At 34.4% G+C, this 21,335-nt stretch overlaps 5 protein-coding genes across 6 annotated transcripts; 2 read left to right on the top strand and 3 right to left on the bottom strand.

Annotated features, from left to right (window-relative positions):
• The first annotated feature begins 586 nt into the window (after window positions 1-586).
• LOC105829476 (uncharacterized protein F58A4.6) lies at window positions 587-1,576 on the top strand. The gene is made up of 3 exons (XM_012668338.2): window positions 587-954; window positions 1,024-1,138; window positions 1,215-1,576. Exons 1-3 carry the CDS (start codon window positions 587-589, stop codon window positions 1,512-1,514), a joined length of 783 nt encoding a protein of 260 aa, XP_012523792.1. The 3' UTR covers window positions 1,515-1,576.
• Window positions 1,577-1,927: 351 nt separating this feature from the next.
• LOC105829475 (bleomycin hydrolase) lies at window positions 1,928-5,492 on the bottom strand. Its single transcript, XM_012668337.3, has 4 exons — window positions 5,061-5,492; window positions 4,317-4,627; window positions 2,990-3,817; window positions 1,928-2,899 (listed from the first exon to the last, which is right to left on the bottom strand). Exons 1-4 carry the CDS (start codon window positions 5,068-5,070, stop codon window positions 2,684-2,686), a joined length of 1,365 nt encoding a protein of 454 aa, XP_012523791.1. The 5' UTR covers window positions 5,071-5,492; the 3' UTR covers window positions 1,928-2,683.
• A 246-nt stretch (window positions 5,493-5,738) lies between these two features.
• LOC105829477 (polymerase delta-interacting protein 2) lies at window positions 5,739-8,176 on the bottom strand. Its single transcript, XM_012668339.3, has 6 exons — window positions 7,903-8,176; window positions 7,161-7,316; window positions 6,978-7,080; window positions 6,556-6,897; window positions 6,271-6,476; window positions 5,739-6,191 (listed from the first exon to the last, which is right to left on the bottom strand). Exons 1-6 carry the CDS (start codon window positions 7,989-7,991, stop codon window positions 6,083-6,085), a joined length of 1,005 nt encoding a protein of 334 aa, XP_012523793.1. The 5' UTR covers window positions 7,992-8,176; the 3' UTR covers window positions 5,739-6,082.
• A 591-nt stretch (window positions 8,177-8,767) lies between these two features.
• LOC105829471 (sister chromatid cohesion protein PDS5 homolog B-A) lies at window positions 8,768-16,760 on the top strand. 2 transcript variants are annotated; one of them, XM_012668331.3, is made up of 17 exons: window positions 8,769-9,137; window positions 10,028-10,183; window positions 10,425-10,619; window positions 10,747-10,937; window positions 11,021-11,228; window positions 11,464-11,970; window positions 12,179-12,477; window positions 12,557-12,899; window positions 12,989-13,093; window positions 13,224-13,643; window positions 13,734-14,096; window positions 14,191-14,422; window positions 14,529-14,776; window positions 14,860-15,153; window positions 15,348-15,383; window positions 15,524-15,574; window positions 15,640-16,760. In XM_012668331.3, the coding sequence occupies exons 2-17, from the start codon at window positions 10,103-10,105 to the stop codon at window positions 15,694-15,696; spliced, it is 3,630 nt and encodes a 1,209-aa protein (XP_012523785.1). In that variant the 5' UTR covers window positions 8,769-9,137; window positions 10,028-10,102; the 3' UTR covers window positions 15,697-16,760. The 2 variants fall into 2 exon arrangements, with proteins under 2 accessions (XP_036149941.1, XP_012523785.1); XM_036294048.1 differs by lacking the exon at window positions 15,348-15,383 and having other exon boundaries at window positions 8,768-9,137.
• Window positions 16,761-17,445: 685 nt separating this feature from the next.
• Window positions 17,446-21,251, bottom strand: LOC105829472 (probable ATP-dependent RNA helicase DDX27). The gene is made up of 13 exons (XM_012668334.3): window positions 21,026-21,251; window positions 20,699-20,872; window positions 20,454-20,559; window positions 20,129-20,268; window positions 19,668-19,973; window positions 19,370-19,497; window positions 19,072-19,269; window positions 18,859-19,003; window positions 18,572-18,753; window positions 18,180-18,508; window positions 17,821-18,063; window positions 17,666-17,747; window positions 17,446-17,591 (listed from the first exon to the last, which is right to left on the bottom strand). The coding sequence occupies exons 1-13, from the start codon at window positions 21,110-21,112 to the stop codon at window positions 17,492-17,494; spliced, it is 2,220 nt and encodes a 739-aa protein (XP_012523788.1). The 5' UTR covers window positions 21,113-21,251; the 3' UTR covers window positions 17,446-17,491.
• Window positions 21,252-21,335: the final 84 nt, after the last annotated feature.

Below are 21,335 nucleotides of genomic sequence, written 5' to 3'. Positions count from 1 at the left end.
TATCAAAACATTTCAAAAATATTTTTGTAATCTTAAACTGAAAATTACAAAGATTTTTGATAATATCAAAAATATATATAAAATATATGTATTTATATAATCCACTTTTAAAAAACTAAATAATAATAAATGTTTATAAATATTTATCACATATATTACATCGCATATGTGCTATATGCAGTATCAATTTCAAATTCTAGGAAGGCTAATGGCTGTTCCTCTCAGGTGTTTTTTTCTGACTAGGGAAATTTGGTGTTACGTTACGTTCGTTTGTCCATGGACGCATATATCGCTATGCATTGACATGACGAACTGTAATTGCCAATGGAATTTACACGTTCGAGTTCGAATTTGCTCGCAAAACTCGATTTTAGATGATCTTTTTGGATTCGAAATATCTAATTAATCGCAAAACTACAGATGCATGAGCTGGATATTCAATTGGGGAATCAAAAAGAGAAGAAGAACTACAGATACACATCTGTCAATGCACATGTTTATCAATGAACTCGATTAATAGACATCAGAGAAGTGTACCTAGTGTAATCTTCAAATTTGGGATTTCGTTAATTGAGATAAATAAAAGATGAATAGTCGTGTGCGATTTATTGTATATAGAGACCGTATAATTTTTGATGATGTCATTGTCAAATTACACAGTGTATTTAGAAATGCGGAACACAGTGAACCATCTGCGCAATTTCTAGAAGATGACAATGAGATTTGTATATGTAAATTTGTAAAACCGATTCGTCTCTGTAAAAAGGGACTTTGTTCTTACCTCGTCTCAGCATACATTGCGATGCTGTCAGAATCATATGTCTATCGTAAAAGTGCCATGAGGGTATTGGAACATTTTCAGTTAGCACATAACAGACCATCCATTGTAGAACATTCGCAGTTAATACTTGTAAGATTGCGAGCACCAAGAAGGCAATTCTTGGATCACAAATGGCAAGTTTTTGCAATAATCTTATATAATACAATTCTAACTGTTAGTCTTTCACATTTATCCTTTCTTAGGAGCGAAAAATTAATGCAAATGGTTGTAGAGAGGCAAGAAGCTGATCACGCTATGTCTTGGTTGTCCACGCTTGGAGGAGCGTTTTCTGCTTTGGGAGAAGAATTTGAACACTGTGTAAGTTTTATATCTGGCATTCTTCCATTGACTTATAAAATATACGTTTGTTTAATCTGGTGTATTTTGTGCGCAGGCTACAATGGCAGGCAAAATCTCAGTGAAGCAGTTTGAGTTGGCAATGCGCCTCAATAATCCTCTCCTCGTTGCCCGTTGTAGATTGTACGCTGCCTTAAGTCTCATTCAACGTGGCCACTTTGCTACACCAAAGTATATGATACGAAAAATTTACAAGTTTGCGCTCAGAGAAAATGACGTTCGTCTCCAGAACATGTGTCAGGGTGTATGGGTCAAATTACAATATAATTACAAGCAATACAGACAGAAAAAGAAGTCCCTGTCATTAAAAACTTTACATATATCTTTGAAAGTTTAGGAAATCTACTTTCTGCGTTTTTATATAAGCAAACTGTTGACAATATATTATATTTGCAAACATTTGCTGCAATTTTAGAATTTCTTAAACATTACCTTTTATTGATTGAAACAAATTCGAGATTTACGTACACACACAAGCGATAAGATAATAGGCAGTAATAAATTTAAAACAGTTTATATTGAGCAAATACTTTTAATCATATCGGCAAGTCTTTATTAAATTTTACATATCTATCTATTGCTTTATCCTGTATCCTTCATATTGTATCATCTCTCTATTGCTTTATCCTTTAATGTGTGTGCATATAAATTTTAAAATCATAATATGCACAGAAATACGAGCACCTCTATGCTATATCACTACATTACTGCACTTAAATAACGAAAATTGGTTAAATCATAGATAAATTTGCTTGCACAGTCTATTTATTTTTGTTTGTATGAGATTTAGTTTTTTAAAAATGCGCGTGTTAAAAATCAAATGTCAAAACAACCACCATTTAATTATTCATAATATAAATTTACAGAATAAGCTGGTATTTGCATACAATGCAATTAATCCATCAATGAATTAAAAAACCTCTTATATTTAAAACTGATACATTATTGCCTATAAAGATGTGTTTAAGGAGTGAACGCTATCAACATTTGCTATTACATCATTCTATTCTTGTTTTACGTCTAAAAAGAACGCTAAAGATAGAATGCACAATAGGGCCGAACATTGACAACTTGCACTCTTCGAGAACGCGCTTTAAAATAAAGTAAGCGATGCCAACATAACACATTCTCTCAGTTTTCGTTAATACGTTGCATAAACGATCAGAAACTGCAGTTTTTACGCACGCGTAAAACGATGATATTTATTTCGCGATTTCACAAATATGGTAACTCATACATTCAGTCTTGATGATAGAACTTAAACATTGCCCTCGTACACTGTAATAAACAAAATGGACTTACAATTCATATGAAAACGACAAAGCCACTTATCAATACTGCTGCATTCTCTTGTGTAAGGTATAAAATATTGGTATGTTTTGTACAATCATTGCCCCCGAAATTTTTTTTTTTTTATTAAATACTTTGTTTCTCGTTATATTTGAAAATCCTCCTCGCCTGTAAAATAATCGGCTTGCCATTGCATTTAGTTAAATCACTTTAACATCAATGAGCGAGCGTGCCCATGGGGTCCCAGGCTGGTAAGACAATAGGTTCCTGACTGAATACGGCCAACACGTCCGCAGGTACGTATTTTTTATCTACGACCGCCTCGAAGACGAAATCGGCGAACCACTCGGTCGTCACGACCTGGTAACCCTTCTGCCCGTGATCCTCGCCCCACGAATTCTCTATCCGGAACTTCTTAATTTTGCCTTCTCGCTGAAATAGAATAATATTCATGTTAGACAAATTACTGATAAATATTGTTCAAATTATTTTGGGTATAAAAATTATTTCGAAAACACTCACGTCTATTGAAACAGCTGTAAATGCCATTGCGTGTACCATCATAGAATCTCCATAAAGTAGTCTATCGGCCTTAGAAAGCCCGACGTGAATGTCGGTGCCAAACATCAGTTCAAAATTATAAGCTTTTATATCGTGGATACCGTGTTTGTCTATTAATCTCTTGTTAACGTCGCAACCGAACCAAACAGGCTCGTTATGTTTGATACTCTCGGCGCATAGTTTCATCAGCAATTCCACTGGCTGATTATTGTAGCGAGTCGTTTTCCCATTTACGACATTTCCTAGGCAATCCACGGTGTATAGTTTCCCATAGGGATTGCCTGGTCGGGGATCGGTTACCAGACATACTTTGTCGTTCACATTGTAATAAGGCTTCACGTAGTTCTCGTAGAACTCCAACGGTGTGATCGGACCCACACAGTTGTAATTCTTCGACTTGTCATAGTATTCCCATGTAATCTTCTCCGAAGGTACGCCCAAGCAGATACCTATTATCCGGTAGATCACCGTCATTTGCTCGCCTATTCGTGTCTTCAGCTCGTCATCGGACGCGCCATTGTCGATCATGTCCCTCAGAGACTTGGCGTATTCCCTCAGCTTGCTCTTCAGCAGGCTATTCATGCGAACGCTGGACTCGCAGCTGTACGACTCCGGGAAGCACGTTTTCGGCACAACGCCGTGTCTGGTTATCAGATTCACAATCATGTCCCACTGGCCACCGTCACAGGTAGGATCAGTCAGCAAGAAGTTAACCAAACGACCCTCGACCGGTTCGCCGCGTTTCGCGGTGTTCACGATGTTATGTAGGAAATAATTGCAACGTTCTACCTGCAAAAGAAAATATAGCTATGATAATATTAGAGTATACACAACCCAAACCTTTCCATTAAATAAACATTTAAGAAATGTATCGACTAAGGCTGTGTTTAGTTTGGTGCTCACAGCGCTTATAAACATTTGTCTTTGTTTTAATATTTAATAAATAATTATGTTTTATAATGTATAAAGACAGTATTTTAAACTATTAAAAAACAAACTTACAATTTCATCTTATATATAGAAAGACTTATTTGATCTTATATATAGAACATTTTTACAATATTTATTAAATAGATTTATTAAATAAATTAAATAGATTAATATTGAAAGTTTGTTTTTTCAGTTTAAATATTTAAAATTTGACATTTATTAAATATATTAAAAATATATTTTTAATCTGTTATTTTACTGAAACACAAGTCTCAGACATGCAAGCTGTTTCGAAAATATGAAGATATATGTACAACAAATTTATACAATAAAAATGTATAAAAATAAATGTACATACCTTATCCCAGAAGAACAGATAAGCTTGGCTAAACTCAAACTCGTCTAGATTATGCTGTTTCATGAAGCTAGTTCTCATAACGTTTAGAATGGCAAACAGCCAGCACCTTCCGGAATTTTTTTGGTTAGTTACGGGTTTACCCTCAGTCTCGATCTTATGGGTGAAGACGTGGTGGGTCTCCTCCAGGATCTTCCTCGAGGCACATGCCTCGATAGGGTTCGTCTTCGTGCAAACATTCTGCGCCAACACGTTGCGGCTGTCGGCATAGAATTTAGCACGTAGCTGATCGAGAACTTCGGGAGTTAGTGGACCTGTAGAAAAGAAAAAAAAGGAACATTCAGTTAAAAGCTCTCGATTTATCTGAGCTTCTCGATCTGAAACTGCATCGTCAGCCGCGTCAACTGCGGGAGGAGAAAAAAACGCGTTATCATTGTCGTCGCGTTGGTAAACATTTATATCCGAAAGATGAAGATACCACGAATGAAGATTCGCGCGATCCGACGCGATAACGACCTATTTTGCAATTATTAATAGCGCCCGAGGGTGTGGCTTGCCACGAAAGAAAAAATCGGGCATGTTCAGAAAGGTTAAGGCTGGTCAGTTACATCCGTAGCGTATCGATTCTATTGGGTCTAATTTGGAGGTCTTTCGTGCGGGCCCAGGTCGCCTCTGCGCGCCGAGCACTTTCATCTCGCTCTGTTCTTTCAATTTACGAATATATCGTGCACGTCAAGTATAACTTACAAGTAACCATCGTAACGGAGACAACGGAGTTACAGCGAGCGCGAATGAAACCCAAACGACGCCAAGAACAGCCAGAGAAAAGTCCGATGATCGCGCTGTGCGCTCCAACTGCGCGTTCGCGCTGCGTTCGGCTTGCGTTTATGGAAACGCCGCAACCTCTCGCTTTTATCCCGTGATCGATAGACAAAGCAAGATCTACGTAGCTCTGTCTCGTTCGCTCTTACTTCTTTGTGCGCTCTCCGTATCGGCCGGCCGAAACGCGCGCGATCCGTGTGTGATTTTTCGTTCCGGGGGATCTTTTCAAATAAGTTACGTAAGACTCCCCCCCGAGAGAGTGTCTTCCCCGGCTGACGTATCCGCGAGATAAATAAACATGTTAGGCGCGCGATGAAATTAAAATAAAATTTTCTTTCAACTTCATTGTGTGCGTGTGTTCTAAAGTTTTTCATGATATTAAATTTTTAAAAAGATCGAATCATTTTGGAGTTTTTAAACTTTTTGAAACAAAACTGATTTTAAACGCGCGATAAAATGTAACTATATTTAAAAAATTCTTTTATGAATTTTATTGTTTTCTGAAATCTTCTTGGCGTTTTCAGATATTTATTTTTTATTTAATATTTTAAAGTTTTCAATTCCTTTTGAAACAAGTGATTTTATGTAATAAAATTGCAAAACTTACTTTGAGTATTCTCTCTATTTACATTTTCATTACACATCAAGAATTGATTTTTTTTACATTACATTTTTATATTGTTAAATTTCATTAATATTAAATCGTGTTAGAAAATGGATAATCAGAGAATATCCTCTTACATGGGAGATTGCGGATTGTTTCGGAAGAAAGTCTATACATTATAATTTAATTAAAACTACGAAAGTTAGTTTCAAAAACTATCACAAGACTCACGCCTGGATCAATGTCAATTATATGAAGATATTATATTATCGTCGTCTAACAATTGTTATAGCTTTATCTACCTAATCATCACTTATAAGTATCAATATCTTTCTTTAAAGAATCATATTTCTGCGTTAGGCGAGGACGGCTCTGCTTTCGATTCTAAAGAGAACGGCGGTATTCGACAATCGAACGCATATCCATCTTCCCTTTCCATCCTAAACGTTCCCCTGAAACAGAGTGTCATTGAGCACAATTAAGTAAATAAACCATTCTCCCTGTTGAAAAACATTAGTTAATTGCGCTTACCACATGTGACCACTAGGAGCTTGCAAACTCACATGACTACTATATTGAAAAGCAGGTAAAGCTTTCGACAGCACTGGTTCTTGACCAACTACGCCTCTTCCTCTAACAGTCTCCAATGTACCCGATAAGCTGAATATTCTCCAGTGCCTTTCGCGCAATTGCACGCTTAATTCACCCAAGTTTTCTAGTCGGATGCAATAACGCCACTGTAAAGCGGAAGATGTAATAAAGGCTTAACTCAAGTCCCAGTCTGTTTCCTAAAATGAAATGAAACATTCGACTCACCCAGTATACAGAAGTGGTCTGACTCTCCCTGCAACCCATGTAAAACGGTATAACAGTGATACGAATATCCTCAGTCGTTTCTTTATGTACATCCGATAACTCAAGCCATGGATGATTCTTTTTCTGCCATGTGCGAAGAGTTTCCTGTGCCACAAAGCATGGTTCCTTGTCCGAATGGTAGGTCAAAAATTTATCAAACAATTCGTGTTGCAGCGCTGCTTTCTCATTTGTAGTATATGGCAGGACATCCTCGTGAGCAACATAATCTAATCCTGGAATAGCGTACAAGCTGCGACTGCTCTCATGATTGCCTAGGAAAGTAACTGCCTCTGTCTGAGCACGCTATAGATAATATATAAAAAATATTATATGCGTGTTAATCATTGTAATAAAACAGTTAAGATAGTTGGGATGTTACAGACTATGTAAGGACAATCGCGTTGATCAATCAAAACTTGATAAAATGTGTGTGTCTCGCCTTTTACTTCCTTCTCGCTGACATTGTTAAAATCGCTGTTATTCTTTCTGCAATTACACAGATTATTTGTATACGTATATACAAAAGAAATAAATTTATTTGTACAACTATAAATAACTGTACATACTCATTCTTCTCATTATATGGTTTTCTTTCATACACTCTTGCCAGCCATGGAAATAAAATCACACCTCGGTAACCAAAAACTCTATGTAAAATCAATTGACCTGTCTCGTAATTTCCTTGTAACTTTGGTGTTTCCAGTTTGCCAACCTCTGCCAATCTGCAAAGACATTTATCGCACAATCATTATTGCACAATTAGATACTGTTTTTACAAATACCATATTTAACTTATAATACATATGCATAATAATAGCATATTGTTATATAATTTATAAAGGTACATTTAAAACCCAAATTATATGAATCCAAACTAACAAAATAATTTCATGAACAAACATGATAAAGTCTTCTCATTTAGTATATTGATAAGAAATATTTATTTATGTAAAATTTGAATTTGTTCTTGCTACTGCACTATCAATGAAAGTTTATTCATACTTGTTTACGTTCCTTGCTTGATCTCTGATTCTGATTTAATATAGATGTAATAAATAGATATGAAGTTTCAACAATGCAAATTGTTTACATTAACAGATTCTAGAAATCTTCTTTTTGTTCTTTTTTCCAAGATTATTTTGTCTATATAAATGGAACAAAGAAAAAACTTTGATCTACAATAATCGGTGTCGCATAGTGGAACCTCGTTGGAGGACTCCCCTCTTTTTGTAGTTATAATATCATAACATAGGATTATTCGGAGCACCTAATGATCTGCAATTCGTTTCGTTCATTATGTATGTGTACCTGATGCATCGCACGTGTTGCAGGCGTGTCACGGGCGCCTTGAGAAGTGATTTCAGATTGTAACCAACGAGACTCCGCACAATTTCCATAGCTGCCCGAGAATTATCGCCGATACACCTGACGTGATCCGGTGAAATTTACGTCGCAGAATGGGAAGCCGCGATTGACGGTCGCTGCTGCGTTGACATCTCTACTGATTTTTATGGATCATTTCGGAATATACGGAAGGTTATACTGTTTACATATATCGCCGACAAGTTATGACAAGGGAACGGAGGTGAAGGAGGAGCAGTGGAAAAATTGAAAGGATCGAAGGGAAAGAAGAACATTTGATGCTAATATAAACATAGTAATTTTTATTATCTTGTTTTAAAATTTATATTATTAAATCAAAATCTTACTAAATAACTATACTAAATTAATTTAAATAAAGTATATAAAGTATAACAATTTTCGAACGGAATTATGTCCGCAGACCGATTGGTCACCGCGGAAATGCATCGCAAGGAAAACATCGCCCTATTGGCCGCCGCGGACCATTGAGCGTGAACGGCGTCGCGGTTCATGAGAACGCGCATCTAAATGCTCGTCCCACAATGATGCTAAAAATCGTCCGAAATTTTCGGACGGGATGAGAATTTACCAATGGCATCAATCATTTGGCCGATTTGTTCAAATGCGATTGGTCAATTTTCTCTTGCCGTGTGCGAGATCTCGCTGCGGAAATCTCGCGGCCGATTTCCATCGTCACGGACGCGTGGCGTTCGATACATCGCATGCGAGCGGCGGCAACTTCGCGTGGTGGCGCCCACCAATGGAATCGCAGGGCGCGGCGGGTCGGTGATGTAGCGACGCATCGCAATCGCGCCGCCGTAATCGGCGAACTTCAAGGCGATCGAATCGCGCTGTCGCGTCCCTCGGCACGCTTAACCGCGTACGAACCAGGTACCGAAGTCTTTTCCTTCCGCTGACGCTCCTCCGGTCGTGCTGCCGACCATGCTAAGTGTTCACGGAAAGTCGCGCGAATCACATCGCGGGTGGTATACACGCACTTAGTTAAGAACCAAGGCGGTTCGAGCACTTTGCGGCTCTTCGTGAAGCCCGAGCGCGAGTGCAACCTCTGTGAAAGGCGATCCACCGCGCGCGCGGCTGCGGCGGCTCATCGTCGCGACGTACGTCCGCTTTATTGATACTGCGAGTGTCACAGGCCCTGCGGCGCCTATGCATATCTCCAGGTAACGTACGACCACGTCGGCGTCGCTCGTACCCCTTTCCCGCCACGACGGCGTTCCCGGCCCCGTCAGCACCTCACCGCGAAAGAGTCCCCGTTACGTGAGAATCTTGTTTACGTCGTGGCTTGTATACGTGCACCGCGAACGCACCTAACCTCGAAACCCGTCACGGGCTCCGATCAGTTGTTCGTTAGTTCCGTTAATTAGTACGCCCGTCGACGTACCGATATAACATTCGAGCAATTCCTGGTTTTATCCTGCTCACGTTCCAACCGCCTGTTCGCGAATTGAGATAAACCGCCGTCCTGGCGTCCTTCGTGAAATATGTTACCAAGTGTCCTATCTAAAGGGCTTCCAGTTCTCACAAATTAAGCTAATCTAGTGTTTGGATCATTCTCGTGTTGACATTATTGTTTTAAAATATATTAGGATGTGTGTGTATGTATATGTGTATGCGTGAGAGAGACTTAACTATACTATCTTTTTAAACTTATATTATTTTTAAAAAATATGATATTAGCATTTTAAACATTAATATTGAGTTTTATATCACACGCTAGGATATACATAAATACATTGTGTGTTCTTGTTGACTACATGTAGAAAATTTAAAGCATTTTATAAGTTCTCATAGTTTCATATAAATTGCAAATTAAGGAGGCTTATTTCTTCTTCAAATGTTATTCATTTTGTTGTGTTTTCTGACAACAAGATACTATAATGTATATATGAGATAAGATATAAGTAATATTAATTACCACAGACCTTGCAAGAAAAACAAATCATTAAAAATATGTCAATTATGTCCCAGGGGGAAGGGGTATTGTATATCTTTTTAAACCTCAAACTATATTTTATAGAACCTTACATAGATAAATATTATTACATTACAGAATTTGGACTGTGTTCTAGAATACATTAAAGATAAAGTACTTGGTTATATTGAGTTGGTACACTAAATAGCCATCATGTCTGAAATAATATACCCGCAAGGGTGTAGATCGGTCACTGAAGATTTAGGTCCGGACGAGCTGATTAGGAGACTCAAGGTACAATCAGAGGGATGCTTTACTGTATACTGTAAGAAACAATGGCTATGTTCAGCAGCTAAAGCAGCTTTGCCACAGTTGTAAATTTCTTAATGCGATTGGTTCTTGCCTTTAGTTTCTCTTCTAAATGTATAAATTCATAAATTAAAGGATTTTACAATAGTTACAAAGCTGGTTTTCCTTCCGAATACAGCTAATATATTATTACAAATCATAAAACTAAGATGTAACAAATATGTAGACATTGGCACACACGCTGCAAGCTATGGGACAAGACGAGGGAATGTACCAGCAATATATACCGCTGGCATTGCATTTGGCAGAGGAACACTTCCTGATGCATCAGAGCAAAGATGTACAACTTCTAATTGCTTGTTGCATTGCTGATGTTTTAAGAGTTTATGCACCAGAGGCTCCTTACAAAGATGCCGATCAGGTGAATATTTGTGCTGTAATCTTTACAATTCATCAAACAATTTATTACATGAATTAATTAACTTGACAAAGGTTATGAATATTTGAATGAGCAGTTTATTAAAAATACTTTTAATATAACTTTTTAGGTCAAAACAATATTCCTGTTTCTTATTAAACAACTGGCAGGCTTAAAAGATCCTAAAGATCCTGCTTTTAAGAGGTACTTTTATCTACTTGAAAATTTAGCTTATGTTAAATCATTTAACATGTGCTTCGAACTAGAGGATTGCCAAGAGATATTCTGTGCATTATTTTCTCTCATGTTCAGAATTGTCAAGTGAGTATATCTGAAGATAAAGAGAGAAAATTTATTTTTTTAAGATTCTGTAATGTGATATGATTAATATAATGTATTTTTAGTGATGAACACTCTGGAAAAGTTAAGAGCTTCATGCTAGATGTTTTGTGCCCACTTATTACCGAATCAGACATTGTCAGTAATGAACTTCTGGATATCATACTCATGAATATTGTAGAACCGAACAAAACGCAGAAGAAGAACGCATATGCGCTTGCTAAAGAGCTTGTAATCAAATGTAGTGATACATTAGAACCATACATTCAAGCGGTAAGTAATGAAAACATAAAAAATTTTGTCAAAAGATGAATTTGTGAAAAGATGAAGTCGATTTTTAGAGATATTTTATAATAATCATGTACGCCAATGTAGATTAACTTTAATCTCAGTTTAATTATTTTTTTTACTTCTTAGAATTAGAAAAAGAAAGCAAGTTAAACCAATATATTAAAGTTAGTCTACATTGGTTCAAATAAGTCTAAAATTAATTTATAATGTTTTACAGTTTTTCAATCATGTCTTGATATTGGGCAAGGAGGAGAAAAGCTTGCAAATTTGCAAGAAAGTATACGATCTGATTTACGAGTTAAATCATATATGCCCGAGTGTCTTGTTATCCGTCCTCCCGCAACTAGAATGTAAATTGAAATCCTCCTCTGAAAGCGAGAGATTGGGTGCCGTGGCGTTGCTGGCGAGAATGTTCTCTGAAAAAGGCTCGCAATTAGCCACACAGCATACGCAGTTATGGAGGGCGTTTTTGGGACGTTTTAACGATATCAGTGTGTCTATTCGTATTAAATGTGTGCAGTATTCGATGCATTTCTTGCTAAATCATCCTGAATTGAGAAAGGATATCACAGATACCTTAAAACTGAGACAACATGACGCCGATGAGAGCGTCCGTTACGAAGTCGTTATGGCTATAGTGACGACTGCCAGACGAGACTTTGAAGTTGTATCGGACAGTGAAGATCTACTCGAATTTGTTAAAGAAAGGACTTTGGATAAAAAAGTAAAATATTAAAGCTTTTTTAATTCATTCTTTTCTACACTACTATTTATGACATCTTTATCTTATCTTCTCTGTGTATCTAACATCTTTTCAAAATATTTCTTTAATATTTTTTAAAAAATTAAAGAAAAATTAGAAATAATAGGTTAAATTTTTAAATTTTATACGTAGATTTACGATTTGAACTTACTAGTAATCATCTTTTTAGTTTAAAATACGGAAAGAGGCGATGTCTGGCTTAGCTATGATCTACAAAAAACATTTAAACGATGCCGACGTGCCGCAAGCCACAAAGAAAGCAGTTATCTGGATTAAAGATAAGATATTGCATGGTTATTACATGGCGGGTATGGAAGACAGATTGCTGGTGGAAAGATTGCTTAATACGTGCCTAGTACCTTATCAGTTACCAGCTGAAGAGAGAATGAAGAAATTGTACCATCTCTTAGGTACAATTGACGATCATGCTTCTAAAGCGTTTGTGGAACTTCAGAAGCATCAACTTGCGTATGTTATGTATTGATTATTTCAACTTATAAACTCCACAAAGATGCCTGGGTTCTAATACAAATTTGTATATTTATAGGGTACGAAGGGCAGTAGTTGAATGGCTTGACATTGTAAAAAAACCAGATGCGAAAAATGAGCTAATGACGAAGGTTCATCAAATATCGCGCTTTCTGCCAGATCCTATGAAAGTACAGGAGTTTCTTCAAAAGTTTAGCGGTCATATGAAAAAAGACAACAGATTGTTACAGGAAATGGAAACGATTGTACAACCAAATGTCTCCTGCAAAGAATGCGCTGATACAATAACCAAGGTTCTTAAGAAATTAGGACAACCTGTTATGACCAATCTATATTATAATACAATTAAAATGCTGCTTGAAAGAGTAAGCTCTGTCATGATTGATGAAGAAGCAATTCGGGTAGGCATCCCGTCTTTTAAGATCTATTTTATTTTATTTTATTGTTTATGAAGAATTAATAATCGTATATGTGTGTATGCGTATATTAGGTCTTGATCGGATACGTCTTAGACTGTTTGAAAGGAGGGAATGTAATAGAAGAAGTTGGTCTTAATCCAAATAATGCTGGGGAGAAAGGATTGAGACTCTTAGTGGTAAGTCGATAATTTATTTTAAAAATAAAAATAAATGTACATTATGTTAATTATATAATTTTTCTATACATCAAAAGTTTATAAATTTTTTTACTAAAAACACAAATGTACATTACCTGAAATATTTCAGATGCTGTCATTCGTATTTGGTCCACATTTCCTCCATAATGATATTTTGATGCAATTGGTCAATTTACTTGAACTAGAGGACGAAATGGTTGCACCATTAGTTCTCTCCATTTTTACGTTCCTGGGAAAATATAAACCATTATGTGACGTAGCGCCGGATATCATGAATCTTATGGTGCCGATATGCAAGAATTTCGCTGAGACGGGGACGCCAAAGCAGGCAAAGCAAGCTGTGAGATGTTTATTCGTCAACATGACTAATATTCACGACACTATTTTCCCTGAGATTATCGAAAGAATTAAGAACACGCTGACGCCGACGTCGGAATATTATAGGACGTCTATAGTTACATTAGGTCATATAGCGTACAATTTGCCAGACAAATATCAAGTACAAATAAAAAATATGGTGTCCAGAAAAGTAAGTGCGATAAAGTTGTAATGTTAACAATTTCAATAAAATTTTTATTTTAGTGTTTTATTGTACACGTTGTGATCTTTACTTCTACAGATAGTTAAAGAATTACTAGTGAAAGAGAGCAGTGAACAAACCTCTGAGGCTATCGAAGGAGATTGGTGTAGAGAGGATCAATTACCAGAAGAGACACGATGCAGATTGGAAGGCTTGAAGTGCATGGCGCGTTGGCTATTAGGATTGAAGACTGATGTATTGTCAGCACAAAAGACATTTAGAATGCTGAATGCTTTTATGGTCAACAAGGGTGATTTGTTATCACAGGGACGTTTGAGCAAAGCTGAAATGAGCTGGTTGCGATTACAAGCGGGTTGTTCGATGTTGAAAATTTGCGAACAGAAAGGCGTTGGCGATCAATTCACTGCAGAACAATTTTATAATCTTTCACAACTCATGGTGGTACGTTCAGCGCGCGAATCTGTTCTTATGTTTGATATAATAAAAAAACAATTTTCAGTTATAATTAATAATTTATTTTATCATATGATTTCAGGATGAAGTTTCTCAAGTTAGAGAAGCTTTTGGTGGTAAACTGCACAAGGGTCTTGGAAGAGGAATTCCAAACAAATGTTTACCATTGGATTTCATGGGATATTATGCTCTGGCTGGTAAAGAACAGGACAAGAGATTAAAGTGTGTATTGAAGACGTATATGCAGACAGACATAAATAAAAGAAGGGATTATGTGAAAACTCTTTCACTGGGTACTGTTGAGCGGGCTATGGGTAAGAGAATAAATAGTAAGGCATAGTAACAACTATGGCTTAATTTTTACTTTAGTGTTTTACCTATTTTGTCGAATTAAAAATTTCGTTACTTTATACTTTTTAGATCAACTACCCCATATTCTACCAGATTACATGTTAGTTTTTGCCGTACCTATTCTCGCGCATGACCCAGAATTCACGAGTCATATAATGGTGACCCAATTGAAAGTCATTCAACAATGTCTTTGGTTCATCTTGGAGCCTCTCATCATGAAGAACGAATATTATTGCTATGGATTTTACAAAAATCTCGTAGAACGTATGAAATGTCACAAAGACGCATTGAAACCCGAGGACAACGAAACAAATTATGTAATTATTATTCAAATTAAATTTCGCTCATTTTGAGTAATCATTTACACGATTGAACCAATTTTTATTTTTGTCATATACAGAAATTATGGGCTGTTTGTGACTTGGCAATGAATGTAATATACACCAGGACTACCAATTTCGACATGAAAGAGTTTCCGAGCGAGACACGAATTCCCGCGATGTATTTTAAACGATCGGACGAAACATTGCACAATGAAAAGAATTACTTACCCGCAGAATTACAAATAAACATGACAAATCCAAAAGGAAAGGGATCATTCCACAATACACATACGGTCAATGAGAGACCACAACGCAAGACTAAATCCAAACAGAAGGAAGTAGGCATTGGACCTAATGAGACAGATGCAAGGGTAAGATTGATTTCTTAGAACAATTTTCAATTGTTTCCGAATATTTCTAAGTGTATTTAATTTAAAGTTGGAGTTTACACATATAAACAATAATACACATTTCTATGAATTATTTTACGGTAATATTAATAAAATAATTGTAATTGCAATGTCACAAATTTTATTCTTCGAATATGTATAATTGTGATTTCAAGCTGCAAGTTGGAGAAATGGAATGTATTGATGCACAGGTAACTTAAACGTACTGTTACAATAAGATTGTCTAAGAAAAGCATTTTTAGCTTTTGTTAAAAATACATTTTTCATAAATATGCTAGTGTTAAGTAAAAGATGTATTTGATAAAATATATTTAGATAAATTTATTTGCAGCCTGCAGAAGCATCAGAAACCAGGATTCAGCTTCCTGGTTTAGAAGAAGAGGTAAATTCTATTCTATTTTCATGAATTCTTTAATGCAAAATGTTCATTTATTTTTCATGTTTTAGATTGAAGAACCACCCGCGAAGAGGGCATTAAGGGAATCAGATAAAGTAAACAAATAATTCAGTGATCGGACTATACCCGAGGGGAACATTGGGATGGGGAGAGATTTAAAGAACATGATGATAAGAAAATTAAAGAATCTAAAAGATACTTTACAAATTAGAAACAGAATATTTTGGTTATGTATAACAATTAATAAACCTAAGTCGTTCGTGTATTTCTAGAGTGTAAGAGATATTAAGATTATGACAGTGACGTCAAGCTTATAATGCAAAGAGTTCTCTCGACTTGCAACTTGTGTGAACAAAAAAGAAAAAAAGAAATAGAACGAATTCTTCATAAATATATATGGCTCCGTAAATGTTTATTTTGTTGACAACAAATAATATTACATATTTGTATTTCTTGTTATTTTTACTGAATGATAAAACGTATTAAGTAATTTATGATAGTAACAATTGTAACAAAAAATTTTTCTTCAAACGGCCCATACATAGCCAGAATGAAAATTTTTTGTAAATTTTATAATGAAATTTTCTTGGATCGAAGTTCTTAGTATGTGACCATTATTCATCTTTGCACTATGCATCAATGTTTTTTGTATCTCTATTTCGCGAACGTCTAATAAATGATATCACAAGATATTTTGTTGAAAAATAGCATCGGTTTAAATAAACAAGTATATATAAAACAATATTGTCAACATACTTTATTAATAAATGAATAAAATGAAAACTTACTTTCTAAAGAGAAATATACCCAAATATGTTATACACACGACACACACACACACACACACACACACACACACACACACACACACACACGTGCATTCATACATACAATTAAATCGGCACTTTATAAACAGCAAAGGAAAATACTATAAGTTTTGTTGCATAAACGATGCATACTAGATAAGAAATTGTGTGTCTATTGGCTTTGTGATCCAAAGTTGTTGGTTTTTAATATAATTATGGCCACACTTTAATCGCGATTATTATGATTGATACACATTAAGTATGATCTATGTGTAACAATGAAAAAAAAAAAATATTGCGAAAACTTGTGAAAACCTTCAACTTTTGTATTTATAAATAAACATAAAATTAAAATTATTGCAGAAGATTATTGCGTTATACCTTAATTTATTTTAATGTGTATGCAATTTTTGCAATTTATATATGTGTGTGTGAAGAGAAGATAAACGCGTTTCAATTTTATTTATTAAATATTCGAAAGATGAAAGATTTTTAGTGGTATGAATTTTTGAGTGAAGTTTTTGAATAAAGTGGGCCTAGATTTTAAAGATTTAAGTTTCCAATATTATAATTAAACTTAAGCACTTAACTATCTTAAATTTAAAAACATGAATGAAAATTGTGCATAGAATTTATGAATGGTGATGGATGATTGAAATCTTATAAATATTGTAGAATTAACATATACTTATTACCTTTTCATAGAAATTACAGTACAATGCACCAAAATTTTCCAAATTTATGAAAATATTTTTTCTCTTATCAATATTTCTCTTTTTATATATAAAATATCAGGTTTCTTACTAGATACATTGTATTATCTGTGTTAGCAAATATCTTTATAGATACTATACTGATTGGCATTGATATGATGGAAATATTTTTATAAGTATACGTTCATTTTTCTGCATAGTACTGCAATTTTTTTCAAATAGATTATTACGAAAAAAAATACATAATCTGATTAAACAATTAATTAATCAGTGCTATTCATCTGTCAATCTGTGAGACATGGCGTATTGTAATGGTTCTGTAATAAAACAAATCAAGTAACACGTTGCATGTGTGTTTAATCGTTCAATTATATATTACAAAATTAACGTTTTTTAAAAGATTTCTTTTGGCCTTTTCCTTTTGCAGTAAATTTATTTTTCTGTTGCGTTTTAAACGTATTCTGCTTTTTCTTAACGTTTGCCCTAAAACGAGAGAGAAATTATCGTTTTATATTATATATTATAGATTTTGATTTAAAAACAATTCAAAAACGTACTCGTATCGCATTCTTTTAACACCTTTCTTGCTAGTGTCCGTTAAATCAGCGGCGAATGATGATCTTGGTCGTTTCAATGATCCTAACATAATAAAAAATATTGATTTAATAATTTCATATTCTATTCCTTGATATATAAAGATACGAAATTATACCTTTTCTAGCAATATTACGATTACTTTCATCCATAACTGTCCTAATCTTCTTCTGCCTGTTACTTTTTTTTGCTAATCGCGCTTGATAGGCGGCTATTTTTTCTAATTCTTTCCTAGCTCTATCCTCAGCTGTATCTTTCTTCAGCTCATTTTGTGGTTTCTTCTTTTTTTCTTGTACTATATTAGAAGGCTCTTTCTCATACTTTTTACTTTTGCTTTGTTTCTTGGTTAGTCGAAAATTGTCTGAAAATAAATAAAGAGTAGTTCACGATGGCATATTGCTACAATTCTATAGTTCTTTTAATTGTTCTTTATTGAAGTATAGCAAAGTATTACATTAAAATTTGTTGATGTGTTACCTTTTTCTTTCCTTCTCTCCTTTTTAGATTGAAACCAACTTCTCTTATCCTTGTCATCTTCAACCTTAAGTAACTTTTCAATGCGATTAGCCTCCTTCTCTACTTTAGCTAGTTCTTTTTCACTCTTTTCTTCTTGCAGAATCTTTTCCACATCTGGTTCCAAGGATTGTAATTTCTTATTATATTTTTCTATTATGTCAGGAGGTATTATCCTATTTTTGACTGGATTTTTTGCTTGCTTAATAACTTCTTTTACCAAAGAACGTTCCTGTTCTCCAGCTAACGATACAGAAACACCACCACGTCCTGCTCTTGCAGTTCTCCCCACTCTAATAATTACAAACATAATTTTCATTACATGTAAACAAAACATTGGAAATTTTATCTCATACCTGTGTATATAATGTTGAAGAGTAGCAGGCATTACGAAATTAATCACAGTTTTTACGCCACTTATATCTAAACCTCTTGCGGCAACATCAGTTGCTAACAAGATGTCAATTTCCTCGTCTTTGAATTTCCGAAGATTTTCCAATCGTTGTGGTTGTGTAAGATTACCGTGAAGTTCTCCAACCTTGTTGAATATGAAAAAAAATTATAAATTAATATTACATCCTTTATTACATGATTCTCTGCTTTTTTGTACTAATTGTTATTTCTTACTTAATGATTTACTTACTTTCACACCTAATAATCCCAGCAAAATGTGTAATCTGTGAGCTTGTTTTTTTGTTTGCACGAAAACCATAGTATGATCGTGGAAAGTTCGGCAAACTAGCGCTGCTAAAATTGCTTCACGATCTCCTTCTCTTTCCTTACGTATACTAAATTGTATTTATTCGATAAGTAAAAGTAATGTATAAGAAATAATAATTACAAATAATTTATTTACCGAATAAATTCTTGACGTAGGTTGAAAGCTACATCTTGATTGCTATCCACGAATATTTTAATAGGTTTGTCAAGAGATACTGCAGCTAAATCTTTAACTTCTTCAGTCATAGTAGCAGAGAAGAGGATAGTCTGTCTGGTTCTTGAGCATTGTTTCACAATATATTTCATTTGTTCAGCAAAATATTCGTCTAACATTCTTAAATTAAAAACAAAAAAATAGTTAAATATGATTATTGCTATGTGTAATCAATTAATATCAATATTATATTATAAAGACATTCATATAATTATTTTACCTATCAGCTTCATCAAGAATTAATACTTCAATACTGTCCAAGGAAAAAGTTGGAGCATTTCTTAAATGATCGATTAATCTCCCAGGTGTTGCTATTACAATGTCTGGATTTTTTCTCAGTACACCTTCCTTCATATATAAAAATTTATGAAGCATATTCGATTTTACCAATTTATATAAAAGATAATTTACAGTAAATAATTAAAATATATTATAAATTATAAAAGACATTTTGTATCAAATTTTTATTTCGTTTAATAATTTATATTTAAAAATGTATAGAAGACGAAATAATTTACCTGTATTTTCACATCCAATCCACCGACAGATAAACCAACCTCTATTGTTGTAAATTGAGCTAATTGTTTCGTCACTTGATAAACTTGCACTCCCAGCTCTCTGGTAGGTACAAGCACGAGAACGCGCGAAATAGCGGGACCATCCAACGGCCTATACAATAATCTTTCCAAAGTAGGAAGCATATAGGCCGCAGTTTTCCCTGTGCCTGTTGCTGCACAGCCACAGATATCACGACCCATTAAAGCTACAGGAATGGTAGCAGCTTGTATGGGAGTTGGATGTACAAAATTCATTGTTGTTATAGCCTAGAAATTTAAGAAATCAATCAATAATCAATATTATCAATAAACAATTAGTGATAAATCTGTAACATACACTTTTGGTAAATTTTATTACATATAAATTCTTACTTAATTAACTAGTAAAACTATTTTACTAAGTAATTAATAATACTACATACCTTTAACAAAGGCCTAGACAAGTTCATTTGATAAAACGTAGCATATGTTTGAGAATCTACATATTCCTCAAAATTGACAGTTTCATCATCTTTTTTAAAATTTTTTGTTTTACCTTTCTTTTTCTTGATTTTAAAGGTATCTATAATTAATTAAAATATTTATTTATTATTTTTCAAAACTATATAATGTATAAACAATGTAAAAAATAAATCTATATGTCCTGTTATGTAGGAGTATGTGTATACTAATATAAAACCTACTAAAATCATAATGTCTATAAATTTATTTTTGTTATATTGAATAAATAAAATTAAAAATCTTTACCCTTTTTAAGCTCATCTTCTGATAAAGAAATTGTATCATCATCCTGATCTGTTTCCAGATCATCCTGATCTGGTTCAATTTTAACAGGATCATCCTCCGTCCCAGCCTAATAATCATATAATAGTTAATTCTTTTTCATAAATTTTGTATTCATTAATTTTAACAACAATAAATATTTTATAAAATATTAAAATTTATTAACACCATTATAATTTTCAAACGGTGTAGATAATGATACCACATACCTGCTTATGTTCCTTCCTGATTCTTTTTATTTTATCATCTAATTTTGTGTTTGGTTTACGTTTAATGTACTTGCTCAGGTCATTCCAAGGATCCAAATTGTGTTCAGCCGCAGTAAATTGGAAGCTACTGTCAAAGTCCTTACTTTCTTTTTTCTTCTGCTTTCGTGGTTGATACTAGCAGAGTACAGAAAAAAAAAATTAAATAAAATGTCTGAGAAAAAGAGATAAATTCGAGAAAAAAACGACAAATAATATTCTATGAAGCAAAAATAAAATGTTTTTAACATAGCTAGCATTATTTTGATGCGAGTTTCTGTTTCATCTTACATCGTCCTCCTCGTCCGAATTCTCCGAATAATCCGGCATCTCCTGATCATCCTCGATCGTCTTTATTAAATCGCAGTTACTTGTCATTTCTTATTGCTTAAATAGTAAAATACCGGCGTAAAAAACATGCGACACACTTGCTTTGGAGCTTGGAGGTTATTTTAAATTGTCCATAACACGTGGTCCGGCGTCGCCTTTGCTTATACGACGCACATAGGCGTAGACGTCGAGAAAAATCTTTTTTGGATGAATTTTACATACATCATTATTTCACGCAATATCGTAATAAGTATGCAAATGTGAGAATAAT

This window comes from Monomorium pharaonis, chromosome 11 (assembly GCF_013373865.1).
Source record: "Monomorium pharaonis isolate MP-MQ-018 chromosome 11, ASM1337386v2, whole genome shotgun sequence".
Lineage (NCBI taxonomy): Eukaryota > Metazoa > Arthropoda > Insecta > Hymenoptera > Formicidae > Monomorium > Monomorium pharaonis.
This window is presented reverse-complemented; position numbering and strand designations above follow the sequence as displayed.

Excerpts from the sequence above, each read along its gene's own strand:
- LOC105829472 (XM_012668334.3), bottom strand. The coding sequence starts at position 21,112 with ATGACAAGTAACTGCGATTTAATAAAGACGATCGAGGATGATCAGGAG. Across the intron at positions 20,873-21,025 it reads ATTCGGACGAGGAGGACGAT|TATCAACCACGAAAGCAGAA; the intron begins GTAAGATGAAAC and ends GTACTCTGCTAG. Across the intron at positions 18,754-18,858 it reads TGGGATTATTAGGTGTGAAA|GTTGGAGAACTTCACGGTAA; the intron begins GTAAGTAAATCA and ends ATATTCAACAAG.
- LOC105829476 (XM_012668338.2), top strand. The coding sequence starts at position 587 with ATGAATAGTCGTGTGCGATTTATTGTATATAGAGACCGTATAATTTTT. Across the intron at positions 955-1,023 it reads CAATTCTTGGATCACAAATG|GAGCGAAAAATTAATGCAAA; the intron begins GCAAGTTTTTGC and ends ATCCTTTCTTAG. Across the intron at positions 1,139-1,214 it reads GAGAAGAATTTGAACACTGT|GCTACAATGGCAGGCAAAAT; the intron begins GTAAGTTTTATA and ends TTTTGTGCGCAG.
- LOC105829477 (XM_012668339.3), bottom strand. The coding sequence starts at position 7,991 with ATGGAAATTGTGCGGAGTCTCGTTGGTTACAATCTGAAATCACTTCTC. Across the intron at positions 7,081-7,160 it reads CCATATAATGAGAAGAATGA|AAAGAATAACAGCGATTTTA; the intron begins GTATGTACAGTT and ends GTGTAATTGCAG. Across the intron at positions 6,477-6,555 it reads AGACCACTTCTGTATACTGG|TGGCGTTATTGCATCCGACT; the intron begins GTGAGTCGAATG and ends TCCGCTTTACAG.
- LOC105829475 (XM_012668337.3), bottom strand. Across the intron at positions 3,818-4,316 it reads ATCTGTTCTTCTGGGATAAG|GTAGAACGTTGCAATTATTT; the intron begins GTATGTACATTT and ends TTTCTTTTGCAG. Across the intron at positions 2,900-2,989 it reads TTACAGCTGTTTCAATAGAC|CGAGAAGGCAAAATTAAGAA; the intron begins GTGAGTGTTTTC and ends ATTCTATTTCAG.
- LOC105829471 (XM_012668331.3), top strand. The coding sequence starts at position 10,103 with ATGTCTGAAATAATATACCCGCAAGGGTGTAGATCGGTCACTGAAGAT. Across the intron at positions 15,154-15,347 it reads CTAATGAGACAGATGCAAGG|CTGCAAGTTGGAGAAATGGA; the intron begins GTAAGATTGATT and ends TGTGATTTCAAG. Across the intron at positions 15,575-15,639 it reads TTCCTGGTTTAGAAGAAGAG|ATTGAAGAACCACCCGCGAA; the intron begins GTAAATTCTATT and ends TTCATGTTTTAG.